This window comes from Gymnodraco acuticeps, unplaced genomic scaffold, assembly GCF_902827175.1.
Source record: "Gymnodraco acuticeps unplaced genomic scaffold, fGymAcu1.1, whole genome shotgun sequence".
NCBI lineage: Eukaryota > Metazoa > Chordata > Actinopteri > Perciformes > Bathydraconidae > Gymnodraco > Gymnodraco acuticeps.
Window position 1 is genome coordinate 979,195 of NW_022990501.1, and position 22,001 is coordinate 1,001,195.

The window sequence follows — 22,001 nt, forward strand, 5'->3', positions numbered from 1 at the left end:
TGTGTTGGGTTTCCTCCAGTTTCCTCCTTGGTTACAGAGCTTTGAGTTGAAGCCCTCAGATTTGCCTTCCAGGTGGAGTAAACCATGTGTTAGCTGGGATAGTGAAGTAAGAAAAAGATAAATCTACCATAATTTAATTTCACTTCAACATTCGATAACATTTGTAAATACCAGCAGTGATGTTTTCGATGTATATCTTACTTGTACAGTCAGCATTTGTATTGCATTGAGTGCAACATGATTGTAATATTACAATTATGATTAACACCAATCAGCTAGGTCGCAAAATTGACCTCTCTAGTTAATTTACGTATACATTTGCCCCGGTTTCTGCTACTATTAATTTCACACTAAAGAAGGATTGCTTAATTCAGCACTTTGGCTGTGAACTAATGAGATTTGTGTTCCGCAGCCTGAGAGGCTAAACTCTGGGCATTCAGAAAACCCATGCTTCATTTCAGCAGGGTAAGATTGGTTGCTAAAGCTAAGCTATCCGGTGTCAGTGTTGTTGCTAACTCAACCTTGTTGCTAACTCAACCTCCTACAAACTGCCGTATAGTTTGACAGCACGTAGTCGGCATGCTAGCTTGTTGCATACCATGCCCAAGCCAAATTACTTGCCCGGGTCAGCTAGCAATTGTGTGAGGGACGTGGAATAATTGCCACTACCCGGTACCAGCAGCAGGGACGGGTTTTACCAAAGCCGCCTCCTCCTCCTGCTAGCCGAAGTTCCTCATCTGTGTGTGGATGAGGTAGTCGGGTGTTTGAGCTAGCTCTAACACACACCGAGGCGGTGGATACATGTCTACCCCTCAACCACGAGACAAGACACGAAAGGGACATTTTGCAGTTCATGTTTCGCCAAGAAGTCAGTGTGACGTCTTTTATTCCATCTTGTTCGTATCTGTTTCACTACGAGAAGAGGAATATGTCCAGATATAACATATACAGCCTGTTGGACTGGCTCTATGGCGGGGTGGACCCGAAGTTTGAGGGCAACGGGGGCCCGGACTGTGCCGCCTTCCTCGCGCCCCAGCAGCGCATCAGTGAAAGTCTGGTCATCGTCCTCATCTCTTTAATAGAGGTGTGCGTGGCGCTAAAGAAAATAAACCTCTCCAAAGAGCACCGAGTGGTGGGAAAAGACTGCGCGAAAGAGGACAGTCTGGGCAAGAACTTGTTGCTGGTGGCTCTTTGCATGACTTTTGGAGTGGAGGTTGGGTTCAAATTCGCGACCAAGACTGTGATCTACCTGCTGAACCCCTGCCATGTCATGACCATGGTTCAGGTAAGGATACTGTGTGCACTCCAAAGCAACAACCATTAAATTGATATGAACACCTATTTGTATTCATCATCCTCTCTTCCAAACTTGCAGAGGTGAAAAAGTTCACCGAATTCCTTCACTTGAGTAAAAGTGGTCAAACCAGTTTCGAATAACTTTTTTACATGTAAAAGTTCTGCTTTCAAAAAATGAACTTATTTAAAGTACAACAGTATAAGTTCCAAGTAGACGTCCCATTTCACAACATTTATATATTATATTTAAAAGTTTGATGCATTAATGTGTCAATCGGGTTTTGTATTATTGTGTTGCATTGTTGGAGAAGCCTGTGACCTAAGATTTTAGTTAGTTTGACAATAAAGAACCATGAACCTTTATGTTGCAGCTGGTAAAGGAATACTTTTTTCAATTAACGTTTTTCTTAACCCATAACAATTAATGATACGTTAGTTTCATTGTTATATCTTGTATAATGGATCTGATCCTGATTTTTTTTTAAGAAGCTAGTTTTCAAAAAAGTTAAGTAAGAAAGTAAAAAGTTTAAACTCAGCCCTCTTTACTGTAGTGAGGGCAAAGCAAAAAGAAGCAGGACATGAACAAATATATACATTTTTTCTTTTTTTTATATTTAGCAGGAAATGGAAATGTCTAAGTAAAATAAAAGTACCTGAACATATTATACATTAGTACGGAGCCACGTATTCATATTTGTATAGGGGGTGGTGACATTGGTGAGAAACATATGAATACGTGGCCACGTATTAATAATGCGTGGCCACGAATTAGTTATTATGTTCCCACGAATTAGTAATGCGTTGCCACACAATAATTATTGATCTCTGTAATGAGGAAACTCAAGATCCCTCCGCTACGCGTCGGACCCTGATCTGCCTGACGAGGCTCCATTAAAATATACATATTTTTAGTGAATTACTGAGTTTAGGCACGTTAATAACGTTTTAATGAAGTTGACTACAGTATATTCATATTTGTCAGTGCTTTCATGTAAATTCGGCGAACATAAACATAAATGATCGTGGTGAAGATGATGATTTAAATTAGAATAAAAAATCGAGAGCATTTCCTCCCGTTCGTTTTTGGAGCCGGCGGGCTTCCTGATGATTTTTGTACAGTAGTTGTGGACTAACCAACATTATTTTGTTAAATAAAAACATGATGATGTTTTGTAGCCTAAATGATTACATGTCTCTTATTTAGCACATAGTATGATCCTATCCGTGACATATGGATCTTAACAAAAATCCGCCATACAGTAGTAGCCTACCAGACATAAATCTACTGTACTATATCAGAGTCCATGATCCATTGCAGCTGGCTTCATTATAATTACATTTATCAAGGGGGCGGTCTCAAGTCACGCTGGAGGTTTTCCTTTGAGCAAGGACAGACCCCGCCGGCACGGCCCTCGCGTTTCAAACTGTCTGAAATGAGGTGCTACATCTGTAGTGTTGTCAGTCACTCATGCCCCTTTCACACCAACGCGTTTTCAGCTCCGGCTCGAAGCTGGAGCCTGAAAAGCACCGGTTTTTCCTGTTCACACCGCAGAGGCGCCGCCTCTTAGCTCCGGAATCCGGTTCACTTCCAGCTCCAAAAAATTGTCGGTCTAGAGAGGCAAGAGCTTCGGAGCTAAGAGGCGGCGGCGCTTACGTCTCTCTTACGTCGAGGCGGGGGCAGGGGCAGATTCGTCGTTGAAGTAGATGCTGAAGACCACAAAGAAGTCTTGCATTTCGCATGTGATGTTTGTAAAGTTCCAAGTAAAGTCGTCGCTTGTAAAGTCGTCCGATGCCTTCCATTTCGTTTCGTAAGAGGATAACCAAAGCGAACAGCGCTTCAATACAATCAATGTCGATGTGAGGGATTTCCGCGCGGTTTGGATTTTATGAAGCAGGCACGTAAACGGTGACGTCATGACGCAACAGCGGCAGCTCTGGGCGGTGTGAACAGAGCGGGAGCAGAAAAGGGAAACCGGAGCTGAACCAGAAAAGCTCCCGCTCGGAGCTAGAAAGGGAAAAGCGCTGGTGTGAAAGCCGCATCAGTCATCAGTTTCTATAGACTATCTGGATTTAGTTATTGCGTAATAATTATTGTGTTCCCACGAATTACTAATGCGTGGGAACATAATAACTAATTCGTGGCCACGCATTATTAATACGTGGCCACGGGGGGGTCTGTACTTAAGTACAGTGTTTCAGTGAACTTAGCAGGTGTCCAGCACTGGTTATATGTTAGATAATTTTGCCCCCATTTTCATCAGCTACGCCTAACCTCACCCATCTACATGAGGCGCGTTCACACCAAGTACTTTTCCCACAAAGGTTCCTGAGAACTTAGTTCGAGAGAACTCTTTTAGTTCTCTAGAACTAAAAGATCGCGTTCACATCGAAATTAGTTCCTGGGGGAGGATTAGGTAAATTAAGCCGCTGACGTCACTTCTTCTTCTGCTTTGAGTTTACTGGCAGGCCGCAAACAACTTAAAGTTAGGCTCAGCAGCAGACATACCTTAGTGTAAAGTTATGTGTCAGTATCAGTGGCAATATAATAACAAACTGCCAGGTGTGTCGTATGCACAGTAAATAGGCTCATCAGTTAACACACCTTTATTATATATCCTCCTGAGAGGAACTCAGTACACTAACTCCTAACGGTACGTCCACACAGCAGCTTTTCGAAAATCTTGGAGCTGGGCGTGTCTGAAAGCTTGGGGATTTTTTGCGCGCAACGTGACCAACAACCAATCACATGAATCTCCCGCCCCCGACATACAAAGCAAAAAAACCCGGGGATTTTATGCGAGCAATATATATATATATATAAACTCCCCAAACAGGCGAAAACCTACCAGTTTCACCCACTGTCTCTGCCACCTCCCTCCATGCCTGGTTCCTCCGGTTTGTATCCCGTTAATAGTTCTGGTCGTAAAGAACCGGGTGATTTGCTACCGTAATTTCTCGTTTGGAATATGAGGAAATGAACTGCGGTCTGGTTCTCCCTGCTTACACGCGGTTTGATTGGCTAGGGCTTCTACTGTCAGATTTGCATAAACGGGATTTGATTGGCTGACGCTTCCAGCTCAGCTTCAAAAGTTAAACATTGCTCAACTTTTGAATCCTGAAAATCCTGGAAATCTTCGCTTCGCTCCCCCACAATGCAGTTCGGCGAAAAGCCAGGCAAAGTGACGTCATCCCCATTCAAAGTCAATGGGCAGAGAAGCGTTGGAAGATTTGTTTAAAGCTGCTGTGTGGACGTACCGTAAGATGTTCCCTTACTATAATTAATAAAAAATATTGAACTCACAACACTGGTAATTACAAACTTAACCATTTCTCTTTCTATAAATTAATAGTGCTTGCGTTGATGGACGCCATTTTGAAATACAATGAAATTATCTTTTTCAAAGCCACATATTTGTGGTAGGACACAATAAATAAAGCTTCGTCAGTTTATAAGCGATGAAACATGATGGTATCGGAATAATCACTTACATGTGATGTATAGGATGCTAGACAGGTCACTGTAAAGATAAAGTGTCAGAGGAGAAATAAGCAAGATACGTGATCTGTTTAATCGCCATGTAGGTTCTCTTTTATTTATCAGCAGCAGATCAATAAGTGTCAGTAGTATCAAAACAATATAACAGTGGCAATATATATATATATATAATAACAATAATAGGTAGGCTCAGCAGCAGACACACCTTAGTGCAAAGTTATGTGTCAGTATTAATAACAGTGGCATATATATATATATAATAATAATACAGCTTCTTTATTTTGTCCCGGCATGACTTAGCGCTGTGGACGATTCCCATGGCCGCTAACTTTATCGAAACACACTGGTACATTTTCGCGTTGGAAACTGCCTTCAGTAGAAGCTTCTGGATCCCGTCCTCCGAGTAAAACTCCAGAAGCGCCGACACATCATCATCACTCCACCGCTCCACTGATTTATTTGGTGTTGCCATAGCTGCTTTCACAAAAATAATCTCTTCGTTGGTGCGCTGCGCTGAGATTGTAATGCGAGCAAATAAATGGCGGCTTCACAAAAGTTTTTGGGAGTTTGACGGGGCGTGGTTTGCATTCCGCCCAGCCAATCAGACACAGGAACCTTTTTCTCCCACGAAAGTCCCTGCTCTCTAGCAGGAACTAAAAAGGGGGTAAAAAAGGTTGTCAGGAACTAATTTAGTTCCTGGGGCTTTTTAGTGTGAACTCAACTAAATCGTAGTTCTCAGGAACCTTTGTGGGAAAAGTACTTGGTGTGAACACTGTGGTTGGTATTTTTTACAATCAGTGTTACCAAAGTACTTTTTGCTTCCTTTTTATATGCAGATCAACATGCTTTTCCTTTTTAGCTCTACAAAAACCAAAACTGTTGAACAAAAAAAGTTAAACTGCAGACATACTCCTTTTCTTATCTGGCCTTCTTACGTACACTTTTACAGCGCGAACATGGGTTGCAAATTCACAATAATCACAGTTGGTAAGCGGAAGTAGTCCACACTGAAATCGCTGCCTCATAAAAAGACTTGTTCCGTCAAGTTCAGCCCTTAGGGCAGAGGTGCCCAGTACGTCGACCGGGGGGCAATGCTGGTAGATCGCGAGTCATTCATTAAAAAAAAATCCAGCTCCGTTAAAATAGACAAAACAGGTTTTGATCCCTCCTCCCTTGGCCTCCCTGCCACTTAATTCAGGAGTTTACTTGATTGACAGAAAAAGCGACCTATCGCTTTCCAGTCTGTTAACCCAGAATGCAAAGCGATACAAAATCAGTCAAGTGCCGGGAAAACTCAAATTAAGTTAAAGAGACAAACAAGAGACAAACAACAAAATGAGTGCGGGACCGAGCAAAAAGCTAAAGACATACCACTTCCACCCAGAATGGGAGGAAGAATATTTTTGTTGTGATGTCACATTCAAAGGTTATTTGCCTTATTTGTAAAGCAAGCGTCGCTCTGCCAAAGAAAGGTAACGTGGAGAGGCATTATCGGAGTGTTCACACGGCATATGGCAGCGACTTCCCTCCGAGTAGCGAGTTGAGAAAGAGAAAGGTCTGTATTATTGCTACGAAAACATTATCTCGCAGTCTTAGTGTCGCCAACTCGTTTCTAATATGCAAAAAGACAAACAAATGCGTCTATGGTCGGTGTATTTTTGAGCTTTCCAATCCAGACGAGATCTCTCTCTCCCCCGTCTGTGTGCGAGGGGGCGGGGCAGTTTACACACACGCGGCTGCTACATGCAGCAACACACGGTGGGGATGGCGGAGAGAATCGCTCCAAGGTGTGGTTAAATGTTACCCGTCTTGAGGTGGACAATGCTCCTTGCCAAGAGAGTTTAGCATGTGAGGGCGGTAACACGAGCAATGTGTCAAACATTTAGCAAAAGTGCTCCACATTCAGACGGAGGAATGCACCGGGTTCGACTGTCTTTCTAGTAGCTCTGTAGCCCCCCCATCCACGAGTAACTTTTCCACGTCAGGTGTTATGTATGCTAGCAGCAACACACGGAGTTAACTCAATGATACAAACATGGGTTAATGATTAGAGGTAACTGAGTTACTCTTTATTTTGTTAAAGTTTCAGCTATTCTGTTTACAGTTCTGTCATCACATTATTTAATACGATTTGTTAAAACACTGTTGTTTCTTTTGATGTGAAATATTATTTATTTAATTTAAATAAAAAGCAATGTTAATTTTGTAAACAATTTGTTAAGTTCATTTAATAATATATGTATTTTTGTATTTTCAAGTATTCATCTTTATTGTCTTTATTGTTAGTTTCCACATGCCTAAAACAACCTCAAGCTAAATCTAAAAGTTGATGGCTAAATAAGAGCGTTTGAGAAATTGTGCAAGGCATACAGTAATAGTCCGAATAGTCGATTAATCGTTTCATTAATCGATAGATTAATCGATTATCAAATGAGTCGTTTGTTGCAGCCCTATTGTAGTTATCCCATGTATAAATAAAACGTGTTATTCAGCAACCCTTGCCATTTGGGATTTTATTTTTGGTTGGTAGACCTCGGTGAGCTGGTCATTTCAAAAGTAGCTCACCAGCCAAAAAAGTGTGGGCACCCCTGCCTTAGGGTATGCAACCAGAGCTGGGCGTCATCTGATTTGAACAGGAATAATTGTTTATGACTAAGAGGTGATTTTATGAACAGCTCTGAGGCTACTACTGAGGAGCATTGTAGTCTGAGCTGAATGCAAAAGTGCACAGGAAGCGAGTCAAGTTGGATTGATGTTGTTGTTTTGCATTTGGTTGAGTTTGAACCAGAGCTCGAAAACAGCACAAAGGTTCTCTGTCTCCACTTCCCCCATGAGTGTATGCAGCACCTGCATGTTTCTCCTGCTGCTCCTGACCTTCACGGTATATGGTTGCACACCACGGGGTCATGGCCACGGATCACTGCCAACTGTGTTATAATGTATTTGTCATACACATGAGTTATGGAGAACAAGTTAAAGTGATGTCCCCTGATTATTTCAGATTGCAGGACAGTAGTGTTTGATAGATGGTGGAGAGGAATTAATAACTTTCTGTGATGAAGAAGTGACTGATGGGGGTGATCTTTCCCTTCATGAATGGATACCAAGGTTAAAATAATCCACAGCAGGCATTCCTCATGCTTTTTGACAGTTTGGTGCAGGGGGGTGAGACATATTTAGATCCTTTTTAAAGCACCACACTGGGATTACTCCAGTATACAATCAAATGTTCATTGACACTTTTATATTTAATCTTTCTGGGTCAATTAGACTGCTGGGTAATTGTGTATACCACAATTTACTTTAGTAGATAATTACCGTTGTGCTAATTCAAACTCCTTTTATTTGCTGTTGGGTAGTTTACCTACAATCTGTAGCATCAATGTGAAAGTGAAAAACTCCCTTGTTTTTCAGCTTTGTGTGGATGCAACTGATCATGAGGAAGTAGGAAACATTTTCAACACGTAAAGGAGAAAGATTTTCCAGTTTATCACAAATATTCAAATACATGGTTTTCATTGAACACGCTAATATGTCAAGTAACTAAAGCTGTCATATAAATGAAGTGCAGTATTGTTAATATTATTTCCATCTGAGATGTAAGAATTTTAACATTGCATAAAGTGGGATAGTAAATGACATGTACCTTTGTATTGTATGTGTAAGTACTTAGAAGTGATTGTTCTACCATCGGTTGAGTGTGATCGTAAGGGGAAATGTGCAGAGAATAAGCAATGTTTCGAAAAAGGAAGAGGTGAAAGTTACAGTTTTCTTGCAACATTTCCATTTGACTTCTGAGACAGGATAACTGTAAGGCAGAGTGTTTTTGATCAAAGGAGACGGCTCTGCAGGGATTGCTTCCAGGAGTTTATCTGTTCAGTGGAATAGGGCCTGGAGATTGACTGTATAATCAGAAACAGAGGTGCAACAGGGAGTGTGCTCTCCATTCTGGCTTTGTTATTGTTTGTGGGCATAATGTTGCAGCTGTCCTCCAGATGATTTCTCAACCAGAGGGCTGGAAGGAGAGTTAATGTTTGTCAAAGATTCAACAGCTTAGTAACGGTGAATGTTCCCAGGATGATACTTTGTGCGACTGTATTTAGTGTGCTTGTATTGACTCATTTTATAATCTGATAAAACCCACCAGTTCCCCATAACAGTTGGTGGGTTTACAGTAAATGGGTGTGGCAACCTTTTGTAGTTGCTTTCAGACTAACCAAATCAAGATGAAGCTCTGTCATACGTATTGTCTCTTTTTCCTGTCTTCCCTTTTTTAGCTTGTTAACCCAGCAACCATGCATACAAACTGTGCACCAGGAAGTTAGAGAAGATTATAGTACAGAATCATGAGCACATGTTACAGGCTGGAAAAGGTTTCCACTTGTAAACTTCCTGTGATGCCTTGCTGCCTGGCAAAGTGTTCAAAGTCAAGTGTTGCTGTTGCTAAAGTTTTCAGTCCTTGAGTAATCTGCACTGGCATCTACTTCACTTGTGTGTTGATAACATAGCCACTTGACTGTGTTGCTATGCTGCAGTGTCATTAAAGCAGCCCGTATGCTAGATTGCTTCATTAGCATTGGCTTTTTTCTGAATAGTTTTAAATATTATTACAAAATATTCACAGAACACTAATGCTTACTGCGTCGATTGTCTTTTTAACTTGTAGAAAATACACCTTTCAAGCAAAACCACTGCTCCATCTAAATCTAGTTGTCATGAAACTACTAGTCGGTGAAAAAAATGTATTTGTCATGCATAGAGTGGCTGTGTCCAGTACCACATGAGATCACACAAACATAAAAAACATCAGGAGATAGAGCATCACTTGGCACAAGGTGGGCGAGAGGTGAAGAGTTCACTGTCCGCTGAGTGATGAGTCCAAGCCTCACATCCGACAACCACGATGTCTGTTTCATCCACATGGAACAAGAGCAGGCCCACCGCCAAACTGACAGACGTCGGAAATGATTACTGACTGCTCAATTTGACTGTCATCCATGTTCATGTGAGTCAGTTCACTATGGCAGGGGCACAGTGTTTCTTGATATTGTTTTCTTGCATAATATCAAGATATTTAGAATGACTCTGCAGATTTCAGATGTACCCTAATAAACAAAAAATCTAGATCAGTATGGTAAGCTCTGAAACCTATATCTCTTTACTGTAATGCAGGCTTTCAAAGCAGGAGAAACACTTCTAATACAATATCAGAAATCTATGATGATATCTAGTCTAATATCCCAATATTGAAATGTTGCATAGCCCTGGTTGTGGGGGACCAACTATTTTGTTGGAAATAAGGCCCATTCAATGCTTACAGAGGATACTAATACGACCTTTTTAAAGTACAATAACCCACTTTTTGGTTCATGTTAATCTGATTTTCAGTTGAACACATTCTTTAATTCATTTACTATTTAGACAAGTTGGTTACATTTTTCACTTCAAAGCAAAACAACTTAATTTGCATCTATCTTTCCAACAGTTGTCTGTGCTGACGCAAGTCAAAGCTCATTCACGTCTTCTTGTTTCACTTCTCACTGTATCAGCAATATAACAATATCAATGATGCAACAAATGTGAAAACTTGATTTGTTTTGTTGTTCCTATTTCTTTTTTTTAAAGGCCAATAATTGGTTGGCCAATATCAATCGTCATTTGTCATTGCTGGAAAGTGCTGTCCAACATACAGTATAGGGATGTTAGAATGGGTTAAAGAAATGTCACTGGCTGGTGTTTAAATGACTCACTGCCTCCTACAGGATTCGACAGTCATCTGGGAGGATCCTTTCTAACACATGATATTTAAGCTCTTGCCAGACACAGAGACTTATCAGGTGAACTTTGTTACCTTGCACATATTGCCACAACTCCACTGATCCAATACAATCATGAGAGACACTCTGTAGACTCCAGGTAACAATATGTCAACCCTCCTCTAAAACAGGCAGTTGGCCTTTCTGCTGCAGCTTTGAATGGGTTTAATACAAGGTTTAAATACTGCACACTGCAGCAATGACCATATAGACTTGGTGTTTTGTCTTTGCTTTATGGGTTGAAAGCTTGCCTATAACTTGAAGTACCGTGCCGTTGTTAAGCTGCGCGCAGCAAACATGCACCATCAATATAACGGAGTATAGTATCAGCATTATCTTTAATGTGCCCTCATTTATCAGCTGTAGCTATAACCTAGGAGATTGTTTACTCAGTCATTCAGATCACTCTCAAAGCACTATACTGTATCACTTAATGACTACACTTGTAAAAAGGAAGTACTGCTTATCCGTAAGGGGTTCTGTCAATCTGTACGCAATTGATTCAATTTTCATTATACAGTCACACTCGTGTTGTATGCTTTTACTTAAAAATTACTGCGGAACTGTTTTTCTACAACAAATGTAGTTATATTTGCTCTATACAACACAAGGTCTACATAATCCACCATATCAAACCAAGTCACCTTTGACTTAGCATTTTCATTGTCTGTCTTTTATTCTTCTACCAAAAGCTTTTGGAGGCTGGGATTTGTGATGTATCTTATTTTGAAGTCCATTAAGTAGAATGTCTTAGGCTGCTGCACCTCCAGATAAAACAATATTTTCGTTTTTAAATTAATGGGGAGAAACAAACATCTGAAGTAATTTCAGAGTCTTTAACTCTGCAACAGCACTGCCAAGGCTGCTCGGACTGTCACACATGTGATCATGCATGTGGAAATAATTTGGCCTGAATGGTTTATTGGAGCTGCAGAAGATTGTGAACAGTGTTTGGCTGACCATTGATACAGTGGTAACTCCTTTGCACTCAATATCTTTGTTTTATATACACTTGTTGGATACCAAGTAACTATCGACTTTCGTTTATACATTTTAAGAATGGCGTTTATCTTTTTTGAGAATGAGATTTTATTTTATTTTATTTATTTGGGTCTACCACAGATGATACAAATGTTTATGTCAGTAAATGTGTACTAACAGAGGCGGGGGTGTTTGTGAAAAAAATGGGGACAGAGCTGGCTGCTGTCAGACGATCAGCTGTGCGGCGTCATCACAAACGGACGTCACTTCACGTGACGCTCCGGAGGAAACAACGTCCCATTGCTCTTAAAACTCATTTCCCTGCTTCTTCTCCCTTCTCGTGGTTTCCTTGCGTCTCTCCATGCTTCCCTTGTGGGAGGGATTAAGACGCAAGGAAAAGACGCAAGTGAGGGACGCAAGGATTGAAGTTAAGAGAAGTGAGATGCAGCCAGGGAGATTGTGATTGGCTGTGACAACACCACCATCTTCTTAGTGCCATTCTGGAATAGCAAACAAATTCAATTAAATAAATGTCACCAGAAAAGAGCCATTGTGTATTAAATACAGACTTTTATATGGGTATTTTAACGCTGAAATAAAAAGTTAATTTAATAAAGCTCGACTGGGGACCCCCTGCTGTTTCCAGTTCTGCAGTGCTCCTACAAGTCACTGCACTGCTTGATTGACAGGTCCATCATCAGTGTCTCTTCTTAACTTCTGAGCATACTGTTCCCAGTTTATACAACTGGCGAAGTCCCTCCCCTTCCGGGGGACCTCCATGGGACCTTATTTCGAAAAAATTATGTATTGAAGTCAATGGAGAGAGAGATTATCTTTCGATCCCGTTTGAATTGTGCCATGAATTACACATATAATGTTTGTCAATTTTAAAAGATAATTTTGCAAGTCAAAAAAAAAAAAAGTGTCTTAACCATAGACTGTATATATAAATGGACGTAGGGTCCGTGACGTCACCCATAGGATTCTGCAGAGTTGCCGAGAAGCCCTTAGTAGGCGGAGTCGGCCACTAACGGCTCGACAGTGACGTCAGAGTTCAACTCCCGCCTGTTCCAGCCTGCTCCAAATAAGGGCAAAGAGGCGGAGACGAGGCGGGACCTGCTGCCACCGAGCTGGAAGTTCCAGAGCTAGCTGAAGCTACCAAGCTAAGCTAACATGCCCCATCTGCACACTGCCGTCGCATTTTACGTTTCTAAGGTAAGCGGACATGAAACTATTCAGCAAAACTATAAATAATAATCTAAGTTATTGAGTTTTTAGCATAATACTTCAGAATCTTAAAACCCCTTAACGTTTGTATGCAGTTGTGCTAAATTCAACACTGGAATCAAGCAAATATTAATATGTTTGCATGACATTAGTTATTTATATTTTGATATCACTTAATTACACGTTTAATACATTTAAGTCAAGCTTAGGTACATGAGATAGTAGCTAGTTAGTGCTCTTACCTGTGATGCCTCCTCCAAACAACATAATAACCAGACTGTATCATTAAAACTAAGTACCAGTTCTAGATCCTTGACTTTAGACAAACAATTCAAAAGACAAAATGTATTTAAAGACCAATCTTTATTTGAATGTGCCTCTTAACCTGAGATATTAGTTATACAGTAATAGTATTGACAATCTAAAAAAACTGAGCAACTCAACAGTCAACTTTATGTTTCTTATTGTCTAAAGCATTTATTATTTTCATTTTTCCCCTCTCATATTCAGTGTGGACGGATTGAGACAGCATGGTGTCCAGAGAGCAGCAGAGACATCAGGGAGAAACCTCCGTGTGATGGACGTCCTGTCTCTTGGTTTGGAGAGGACTGAGGGTCTTTCCTCTGCGAGGAGGACCAGGCCTGATGGAGGAGCCCATGCTGGGCAAAGCTGATACCAACTGCACAGGCCTAGTCTGTCACGTTATTTGACTAAATGTGTTTACTTATACATTTAATAGGTTTACACCTTCTGTCCATATGTGCTTTTTATTTAAAACATGTTTGATTAAGTTTTGGTTCACATTTCAATAAATTGTATTTGTATTTGCACTCCTTTTGTCCATTATTCTTACTGAAAATGTTAGATTACACATTCACATCTGACTGAAGATTGGCACCATTTATTTGTGACATTGCAAACTCTGCGGTACAAGGCACAAGTGATGTTAAGCTCATAAAGTGAGGCAAATAGAAATAATCAGGTGATGGAGTGTAGATGTAGGTGCATTCGATCAGCTGACTGTGTTTTCACAATAAAAGTAGTTTCTTGGTGAATGTCCTGTACTGGTCTTAAAATCTCATAACATCAGCTTTTAATGTTCCTCTTGGATGTTCTTCTTGACCCTCAGAGAAGGAGAAAATGTCGTGTCTTTCAGGCATGTCCTTTCCTAACAAAAATGACAGGAAACATAAAACATATTATTGCAGAACAAGTGTGTTATTTATGAAAGTGATGTGTTTGTGTGTTTAGGGGCTGTAGATATAATTATTTTGTAATTGTAATGATTTTTTTTAATTTCAACAGTGAGCTACAAAGACGATCAGATTATGAATGAACAGTATGAAGCTCATCAACATTGAAATATATGTTATTATCAAAATAATATTTAACTGTTATCAAAACGTAGTGCAACTGTAGAAGCTTGCTCTGTTGTCTCACTGAAAGAATCACTTTTACCACGTTTTTTACAGACAATATTGAGAGATAAATAGTAGCAGTTCTTTCTTGATTCTTTGTACAGTATGAAAAATATAGTCTTTGTACCTGTGCTGAAGTTCACTGCTGTGAGGAGTCCAGTTCTGTCTATCACTCTCTGGTCCAGCCTGTCTGCATCACCTGGACACCTTAAACAAACAGATATATATATATATATATATATATATATATATGTAAAGTACCATGTGTACAAACAATATAACGTATTCTCTTCTGTTGAACATGTTGGATTGTGTATTGTCCGAGTCAGGGTCCTTTTTATTTTACTGTAACTTTGGAAGTTGTGTTACCAATGCTTACTGTTTATTTGATACCAATTTGGTAATGCAATTAATAAAAACAACAAGGTTTGGGTTCGTTCTTCAGATGACTGTGACGTTAACGTGTAAGCTCAATAATGAACTCCAGCTCAACCAACCATATTGTAATATCTAACTTAATCATCTTGAAATATGACATTATTATTTGTAATATACACACATCTTATTGGGAGGTTGATTTCACATACACTACTTCGACATTAGCTTGTCTACATACTTGAGCATAGCCAATTTAAATTAACCTTAGCGATGCATACAGTTCCTACCTACATAATAAAATATCTCTAAGTTACAAGGATGACCTTATTTTATAACTTCAAACAGAAGCCGTGTGTTCTACAGTATTATCCCACTTAACACCTTTATATATACAGTCTATGGTTTTAACTTGGAGACTACGATTAGCATCGTTAGCACCGATGTAGCTACCACTCACTTACACGCTAACCAGTGGCGGCCGGCCCATAGGGGCGCTAGGGACGCCGCCCCACCTCTTCCCACATACAAAAAAATATATGTTTTATTTTATTTTTAATGAACAAGGTAAATATCATACAATTGGTATCAGTAAAATGTATAATCGACAATAAAATCTCATTTAAAATTGTGTTACGATGTCTAAAGTTACTGATAAGTCACATGTTTCCTGCCTGGCCTTGTCCGTGGCATTAGTTTATCATTACCAGGCGCCGTGCAAGGAGCCCCCGAGCCAAACAGCAGCAACCAGCACATTGCAAAAGTCTCAATAGTAAACTGTGCCGCCGAAACATAATTTCAGCCAATCAGCGCCGTCAAATATTTTGGTCACGAGGGCGCTCACGTTGGCGCCCACGTTGCTTGTGCGTTGACGTGAGTTGTTTTTTAGACTCGTGAGTGACCAAGGTGTTGGATGAGTTGGATGAGAATGGCTTCGTGTGCAGGTGGAGTCGCCGGACCTCGGTCCCCGCCCAATTCCGTTCAAGAGCTAATCTCCAATCCTTTCGAAAGGAGAAGTTTGGGAGATAAATTGTTGCTTAAAGACCTTGGACCGGACCAACCCGATTTGTATATATTGCAGCAAGCTCGTGAAAAAGACAAAACGTATCAACGAGGCTTCTCACGTAGCTGGTACACCAGAAAGGCATGGCTAGCTGGATGCAAACAGGTAAATGCTGTCTTTTGTTTCCCATGCTTGCTCTTCAAACAGCCGGGGACAGATACGATCTGTTCAGAAACTAGACAAAAGTTAAACAAGTACAAACCACAGACTGTCTGTGTCATGGAGAATACAGTCGCTGGTTTATTTATGTCTGTATAGGCCGTTGTTGTGAGTGTGGACGGTCGGAGCATATATAACAAGCTCCATTCAGAAAACAAGTCTTCAGACTTGTCAAAGCATTAATTCATGGTTTTTACTAACCGGTATCAGTATGTTGTTACGTCGGCATCATTTAGAAACGTGTACAATTTAATCACGGTAAAATATGTTCATTTTGTTGTAGTTGTAGCTCCCGAGCGCGTCTTGTTTGAATGATGCGAGTAAACACAGCTGGCAGCCGCGGTGAAACTCGAGCGACTAGAGCGATGCGATAGGAACGTTTAGAGCGAAGCGAATATTCGCATCGCGTCCGGTCTGAACGCAGCATTAAAGCGAGCTCCGCGCTGCACTGGAAACGCACCATTACATCACCAGAAGTCCTAATTTAAGGGGCCATTTCTCCCCAAACTTTTTTTTTACTCACTATATCAACAGCCCCACCAAAAATATTTTCCACCAGCCGCCACTGACGCTAACCCAAGCCTTAACATTCATTACGTAGCTGATTCAAATCATAAACACATCAATAAGTACTCGAATTTCACTTACCGCAAAAACCGCATTCATGCACCGTCTGTTTCAACCGCAGAGCGAGTCACAATAGTCCGATATATAAGCATGAAGAACAAACAACCACGGCCGGCTTCAAGTTGTGTTCCCTGGATGAACTGAGCAGGCAGAGTCCCAGTAGCTTCACGGAGCAAGTAGCAGAGAGACAAGAAGCTAGCAGCAGCAGTCACTTGACAGAGCTGTCACTCAATGTGACCACGCCCTAATATATGCATAACTTTAAGGCTTAATATTAATTAAACAGATGAGTTTAGAAAAAATGCATCCCCCACACAGTAGTCATGAAGGGGGAATCTAACTATACAGAGAATATGGTTTTTTGAACCACGATGTAAACATGTTTATTTCTGCTGTAAAATTGGGCATTTTAACATGGGGGTCTATGGAAATTGCTCCCTTCTGCAGACTGCTCCTACTGGCCACTAGATGAACTGCAGTGTGTGGCACTTCCGTATTGGCGTCCCGGCTCTTCCCCAGAGTTTGCCGCTTGGTCTTAACACATTTGTTTGTGTGAAACGCTCAATGAACTACATCTCTGGTCTCGCAGAACAACACACGTCACCAAGATGGCCGTCACTACTGTCTTGTCAACAAAACGATTGACTACCCTCACTATCACCACAATGAAACACGTCCAGAAGAATGTCATGCAAAGCTGCCTGCCTGCCTTCCTTTGATTCTCTCTGAACTGCCTGGTCTTTTTAATGTTTAATGTCAACCATTTGTGCAGATAGCATGAAGTAGAAAAGATCGGCGATCGCCGATGCTAGCGTTAGCATTTCTCCCCCAGGCTTAAATGGTGTATTATAGAATGATCACACCGGTGACAGTACTCTTCAAAGGGTTCACGAAATATGACTACTACTCTTACTGTTTAACATTTTGGGTTACTTCATATTAAGGCTAATACAAATGACAAGGCTGTAATGCTAACTAACGTGCTAGCTACTAGCTAGGTAGCAAACTTGATCCAGCCACTCCTGGTCCTTTCATCAGACGGGAAGCGAAAGAACGAGCAAGACCCATTGCTGGTATGATAACAACCTGGTACTAAGCACACAGGCATCTTGTTAAAGTTATCTTATCTAACCAGCACCATATAGATAGATTATATCTATATGGCGCTGATCTTAGCCATCTCTTAGTGGAGGAAAACAATTGGGATTTGTAGTCTTTCTAGTTGCGTATTTGTCATAGTCTTGTATTTCAACAGTTTTACGACAAACTGTGACTTTTTTGACTTGCAAAATTATCTTTTAAATTGACAAACATCATATGTGTAATTCGTGGCACAATTCAAACGGGATCGAAAGATAATCTTTCTCTCTCCATTGACTTCAATACATAATTTTTTCGAAATAAGGTCCCATGGAGGTCCCCCGGAAGAGGAGGGACTTCACCACTCTATAAGGTCCCATGGACCGGAAGTAGATGGGCGTGACTTCGCCACTTTATAGCTTTAATAACTCCCTCTCTCTTTCTGCAGGCACCCCCTGGTTATTTGGCAACATTAGTTCCCCTCCTGTTTCCTTTTATTTATTGTCTGCACTTTACAAAAGTCACACACCATTCTGACCCCCTACTGACTTCACGTCTTAAACCTTTTGATGTTTTGTTATGTACAGCGTTTTCTGCCATTTTGTCATGGTCTCAAAAGGCAGGTTTCAACCATACAGTCTATGGTTTCAACAAAAAACAATTTTTTGTCAAAAATGTATTTATTTCAGCAATTGTTGCCTCATGTTTCTATAAGTTGTTTTATTCATTCATTATCAAACACATGGCGGTTCCATATGAGATGAGGTGTGTAAGACAATAGTGGCTTACTTTAATAATACTTCACAGGGATTTGCAAGGCCTCAGAATGCACACATGTATTCTTCATCAAACAATTGTATTAATAAATAAAGAAGCAATTTACATGCATTGTTTTATTCCCCTAGAAAAAATATATTCATCTGAATTTACATTTGTACAAGAAAGAGATATTCACAGGAACTGTTTGTTTTTTTGTTCCCATCCTGCACTAAAAAGCTTTTGTTTGTTCCGATGGTGTCTGCAGAACAAACTTCCCGCTGTTCACTGTGCAGGTTAATAAGACTTGATGGGTGTGCTGCAGATCCATCACTAAGACATATCCCCTGGCCAGTGAAGACTTGTACAGAAGTAAATTGCTTTCTTGTAATTCTGTTTGCAGAATCCTCCCAGCAAACCAACCCTTTCTTGTGTCAGATGGTGTTTTGAACCAATCCATGTTTGCACTATCCTTAAACAGAACAGTCGCTGAGCATCGATGCAGAACTGGGATGATAAATTATAAAGTATCATATAATGTCATTCAATTAGAAAGCCAACATGTGCAGTTGTATTTGAAAGGAATTATTTAGAAACCATTTATAAACTGGCTTTCCCTTTAGTTCTCATTGAATATTAAAGGGGCCCTATTGTGCTTATTTTCAGGTTCCTTTTTGTATTTTGTGCCTTTACTGTGATGTCACCATGCTTTAATGTTAAAAAATGTCTTTATTTTTTCTCATACTGCCTGTGCTGCAGCACCTCTTTTCACCCTCTGTCTGAAACCAGAACCCAGTCTGCTCTGATCTCTGATTGGTTAACAGGCTGGCTCTGTTGTGATTGGTCAATCACTTAGAGATGTCCCGCCCCTTAGCCTGTCACGTAGAATTTGTAAGAGCGCTCGCCAATAGAAGTGCAAGTGTTGCATGATGATGTCATTATAATACAGAAGTCAACATAGTCCAATGGAGGCGTTTCAGGCAGGTGGGGGGGGGGGACTTTGGTTTTTTTTGGCTTTGCAAACCATTTACATGCACACAATTCTTAAAAACGCAACAGGAAAGGGAAAAACCTCTTTAAATCAAATATCTGGAGCTTTTGTTAGTGTTTTTGGTAGGTCACTTGATTCTGCTATAAACTTAACCTGGACTCATACGTTCAAGGTTTTAATTTATAACAGTCATTATCATAAACTTAAGAAAGCCTGACCAAAGCACGTCGGTCAATGAAAAAGTCCAGGATTTATTCCCGCTCATGGCCTTCCTGCAACAGAAATTGATTATTCTCCTTCTCCCAGTTCCATGTGCAATGAGTTGTGGATTGTTTCTATCGACAGGCCTGTTTGAAATCAGGCACTAAAATACATTTATGCCAGCACTTGTCAGCCATTCTAATGCTTTTAAATCTACAGTAATTGTTAGACCAATCTCCTGGGTCCCATCTGAACTCGGCATTTTGTTTTCTCATTTGAAGCGAGAAGCATTTAACAGTGGCCCCCGCTCTTATTATAATAAAAATGTGTTAAAGCAATTTGTTTATTTTCTTCATATTGCTTTAGAGGCACTAAAGATGTGTGATAATGCACTTTGTCATCTCTCTGTTCTTTCTTCAACAGATCTTCCTGCTGGCCTGCCCGCCATGTAAAACAGCAATGGTTGTATTTAGGTGAGTATTTCCCCCCCTGGCTCCTTTTGGGGTTACATTCAGTCAAATTAAAGAATGTATTGTGTATATATCATTAAAGGGTCACGACTCTGTCAACAAACCGTAAGATGTACCTGCAGAGAATGTAATATAAAATGATTGGGCAGACAGACCCTAATTATTTTTATTGTCATATGAAAAGCAATTGCCACATTGATCGTAATTACTTGTAGAGTTTTATTGTAATAGATTTGTTGGGGTTTAAAGTCGTCATGCCTCACCAACTGCTCCTGTCTGGACAGTTAATTATTCCGGCGAATGATAGTGTTTTTGCCAGTGGGAAGTTGGATTTACTCTGAAATAAATACGAGCAGGGTTACTTTCTGTTTCCTCAGCCCTATGGGAGTCCGATGCAGCTGCAGTGAGAGGTTTCATCAAGGCAACAGAAGCTACCTGAAATGACTATAAAGTAGCTAATTAAATAGTGAGTCTGTGAATCTTCTTTCATATTTGGAAAACGAAATTGTTTAAGTACGTCACTTGAGAAAATGACATTGATCCTTCAGGCCAAGATGTTCTTTCTCATAATAGACTATGTTATATAATACTCAGGATTTTGTCTCAACCGGGTGACAGGGGAGCTGTGTCCTCTTACTTTAGGTGCGCCCTCATACCAAAATGCAGATATTCCTCGTAACATTTTAAAGTGATGAAAGAAAACAATATTTCTGTTCGTCAAAAACTGTAAATCGTGTCAAATAGACTGTCAGACGGCATAAACAGCTTTGTTTTTACGGAGCCATCTTCTATACGGGCACTATGGTCTCGCGAGAATTTATATATCTTGTATACAAGATCAGCGCCACAGTATTGTCATCATACTATATTTTTCTAGAAAAACCCTGATACTGTTTCAGCTTGGCAGATATATTAAGTGTATTTCCCTTGAGAAACAATGTTATGATTTCTTTGACATTTGTGTAAACGTGGCATCTGGAAAAAAATCCCGCAGATGATGACTTTAATAAAAACATAGGAACTTTTTGGAAAAACAAATGCTTTAAATTGTAATCCTGTTGACTCATAAAGATTTCAGCACTGGTTGATTTCGGCGTGGTAACCATAGCAACAGCAAGTGCGGTTTAGAAACTACAGAGAACACTCCTTGAGCAGCTGCTTTGTTAGAAATACAACAGGGAGTGAAAGTAACCGGTGTATCTGTTTTAAAATACAACAACTCAAACTGTCATTTCAATAGAGAAGCGGGTGACTAATCAGCTTTATTCTCTCAGGCCATGAACAAAACAGCAGGGCACAGTGAAAGGAGTCGTTTCATAGCAGCCTTAGTACTAAATCTAACTGCTGCTCTTGTGAATCTCTGCAATATATAAAACTGATCCGCTGTAACTAAAAAAACTCACTATCTGCGCTGACCTGAGGGACAAAACTTTTTTTTTTCTGTGACTTTCAAAAACAAGTCCCCGTTATAAGAGGCCCTATTTAGCTTTTCCCTTTCTTGTGGTGTGCTATAAAGGATTTTGTGCATGTAAAAGGTCTAATCATAGTGTAGTGATTGATATATCAAGGTAAATGCCTAATTCCAAAATCATCAATACACTTGACATAGCCTACACATCCTAAAGCTCCTTTCTATAATCTTAAATAAAAACCACACACTTTAAGGTTTAAGGCTGCAGCCACACGAGGACGATAACGGAAACGCACCGAAATCATTATCAAAAAAGTCTTCCGTTCACACGCAATAGGCACCAGAAACGTGTCCGTTCACACGAGACAGCTCGAACCGCTGGAGACGCTGTAGTACATATACCGGGCCTGTAATGGCGCATTTCCACTGCAGCCCCGTTTAAGCGTCCTCAAGCGGCCAGGCCAGTTTTTGGTGGCCTTTCCATATAGCGTAGCACCGGCTAGCGGGTACTTTTTCCGGCCCCATAAAATCGTGGTTCTATCAGGCCAGGGCCAGGGTTGAACTAGTGACGTCAACACTCTCGACTGCTGATTGGTCAGAGAGAATCGTCACAAGATCGCGCGCGAGATCATCC

The 22,001-nt window shown here is 40.5% G+C and overlaps 1 protein-coding gene across 2 annotated transcripts in view; it reads left to right on the forward strand.

Annotated features, from left to right (window-relative positions):
• Positions 1–451: 451 nt before the first annotated feature.
• The window catches only part of LOC117552952 (transmembrane protein 164), a 32,959-nt gene continuing 11,409 nt past the window's right edge, over positions 452–22,001 (forward strand). The window contains exons 1-2 of one of the 2 annotated variants that reach the window (XM_034226673.1): positions 452–1,285; positions 19,910–19,959. In XM_034226673.1, the coding sequence (XP_034082564.1) occupies positions 854–1,285; positions 19,910–19,959 (482 nt within the window). In that variant the 5' untranslated portion in view covers positions 452–853. The remainder of the gene's footprint in view (positions 1,286–19,909; positions 19,960–22,001) is intronic. The other variant, XM_034226672.1, reaches the window with a different exon arrangement.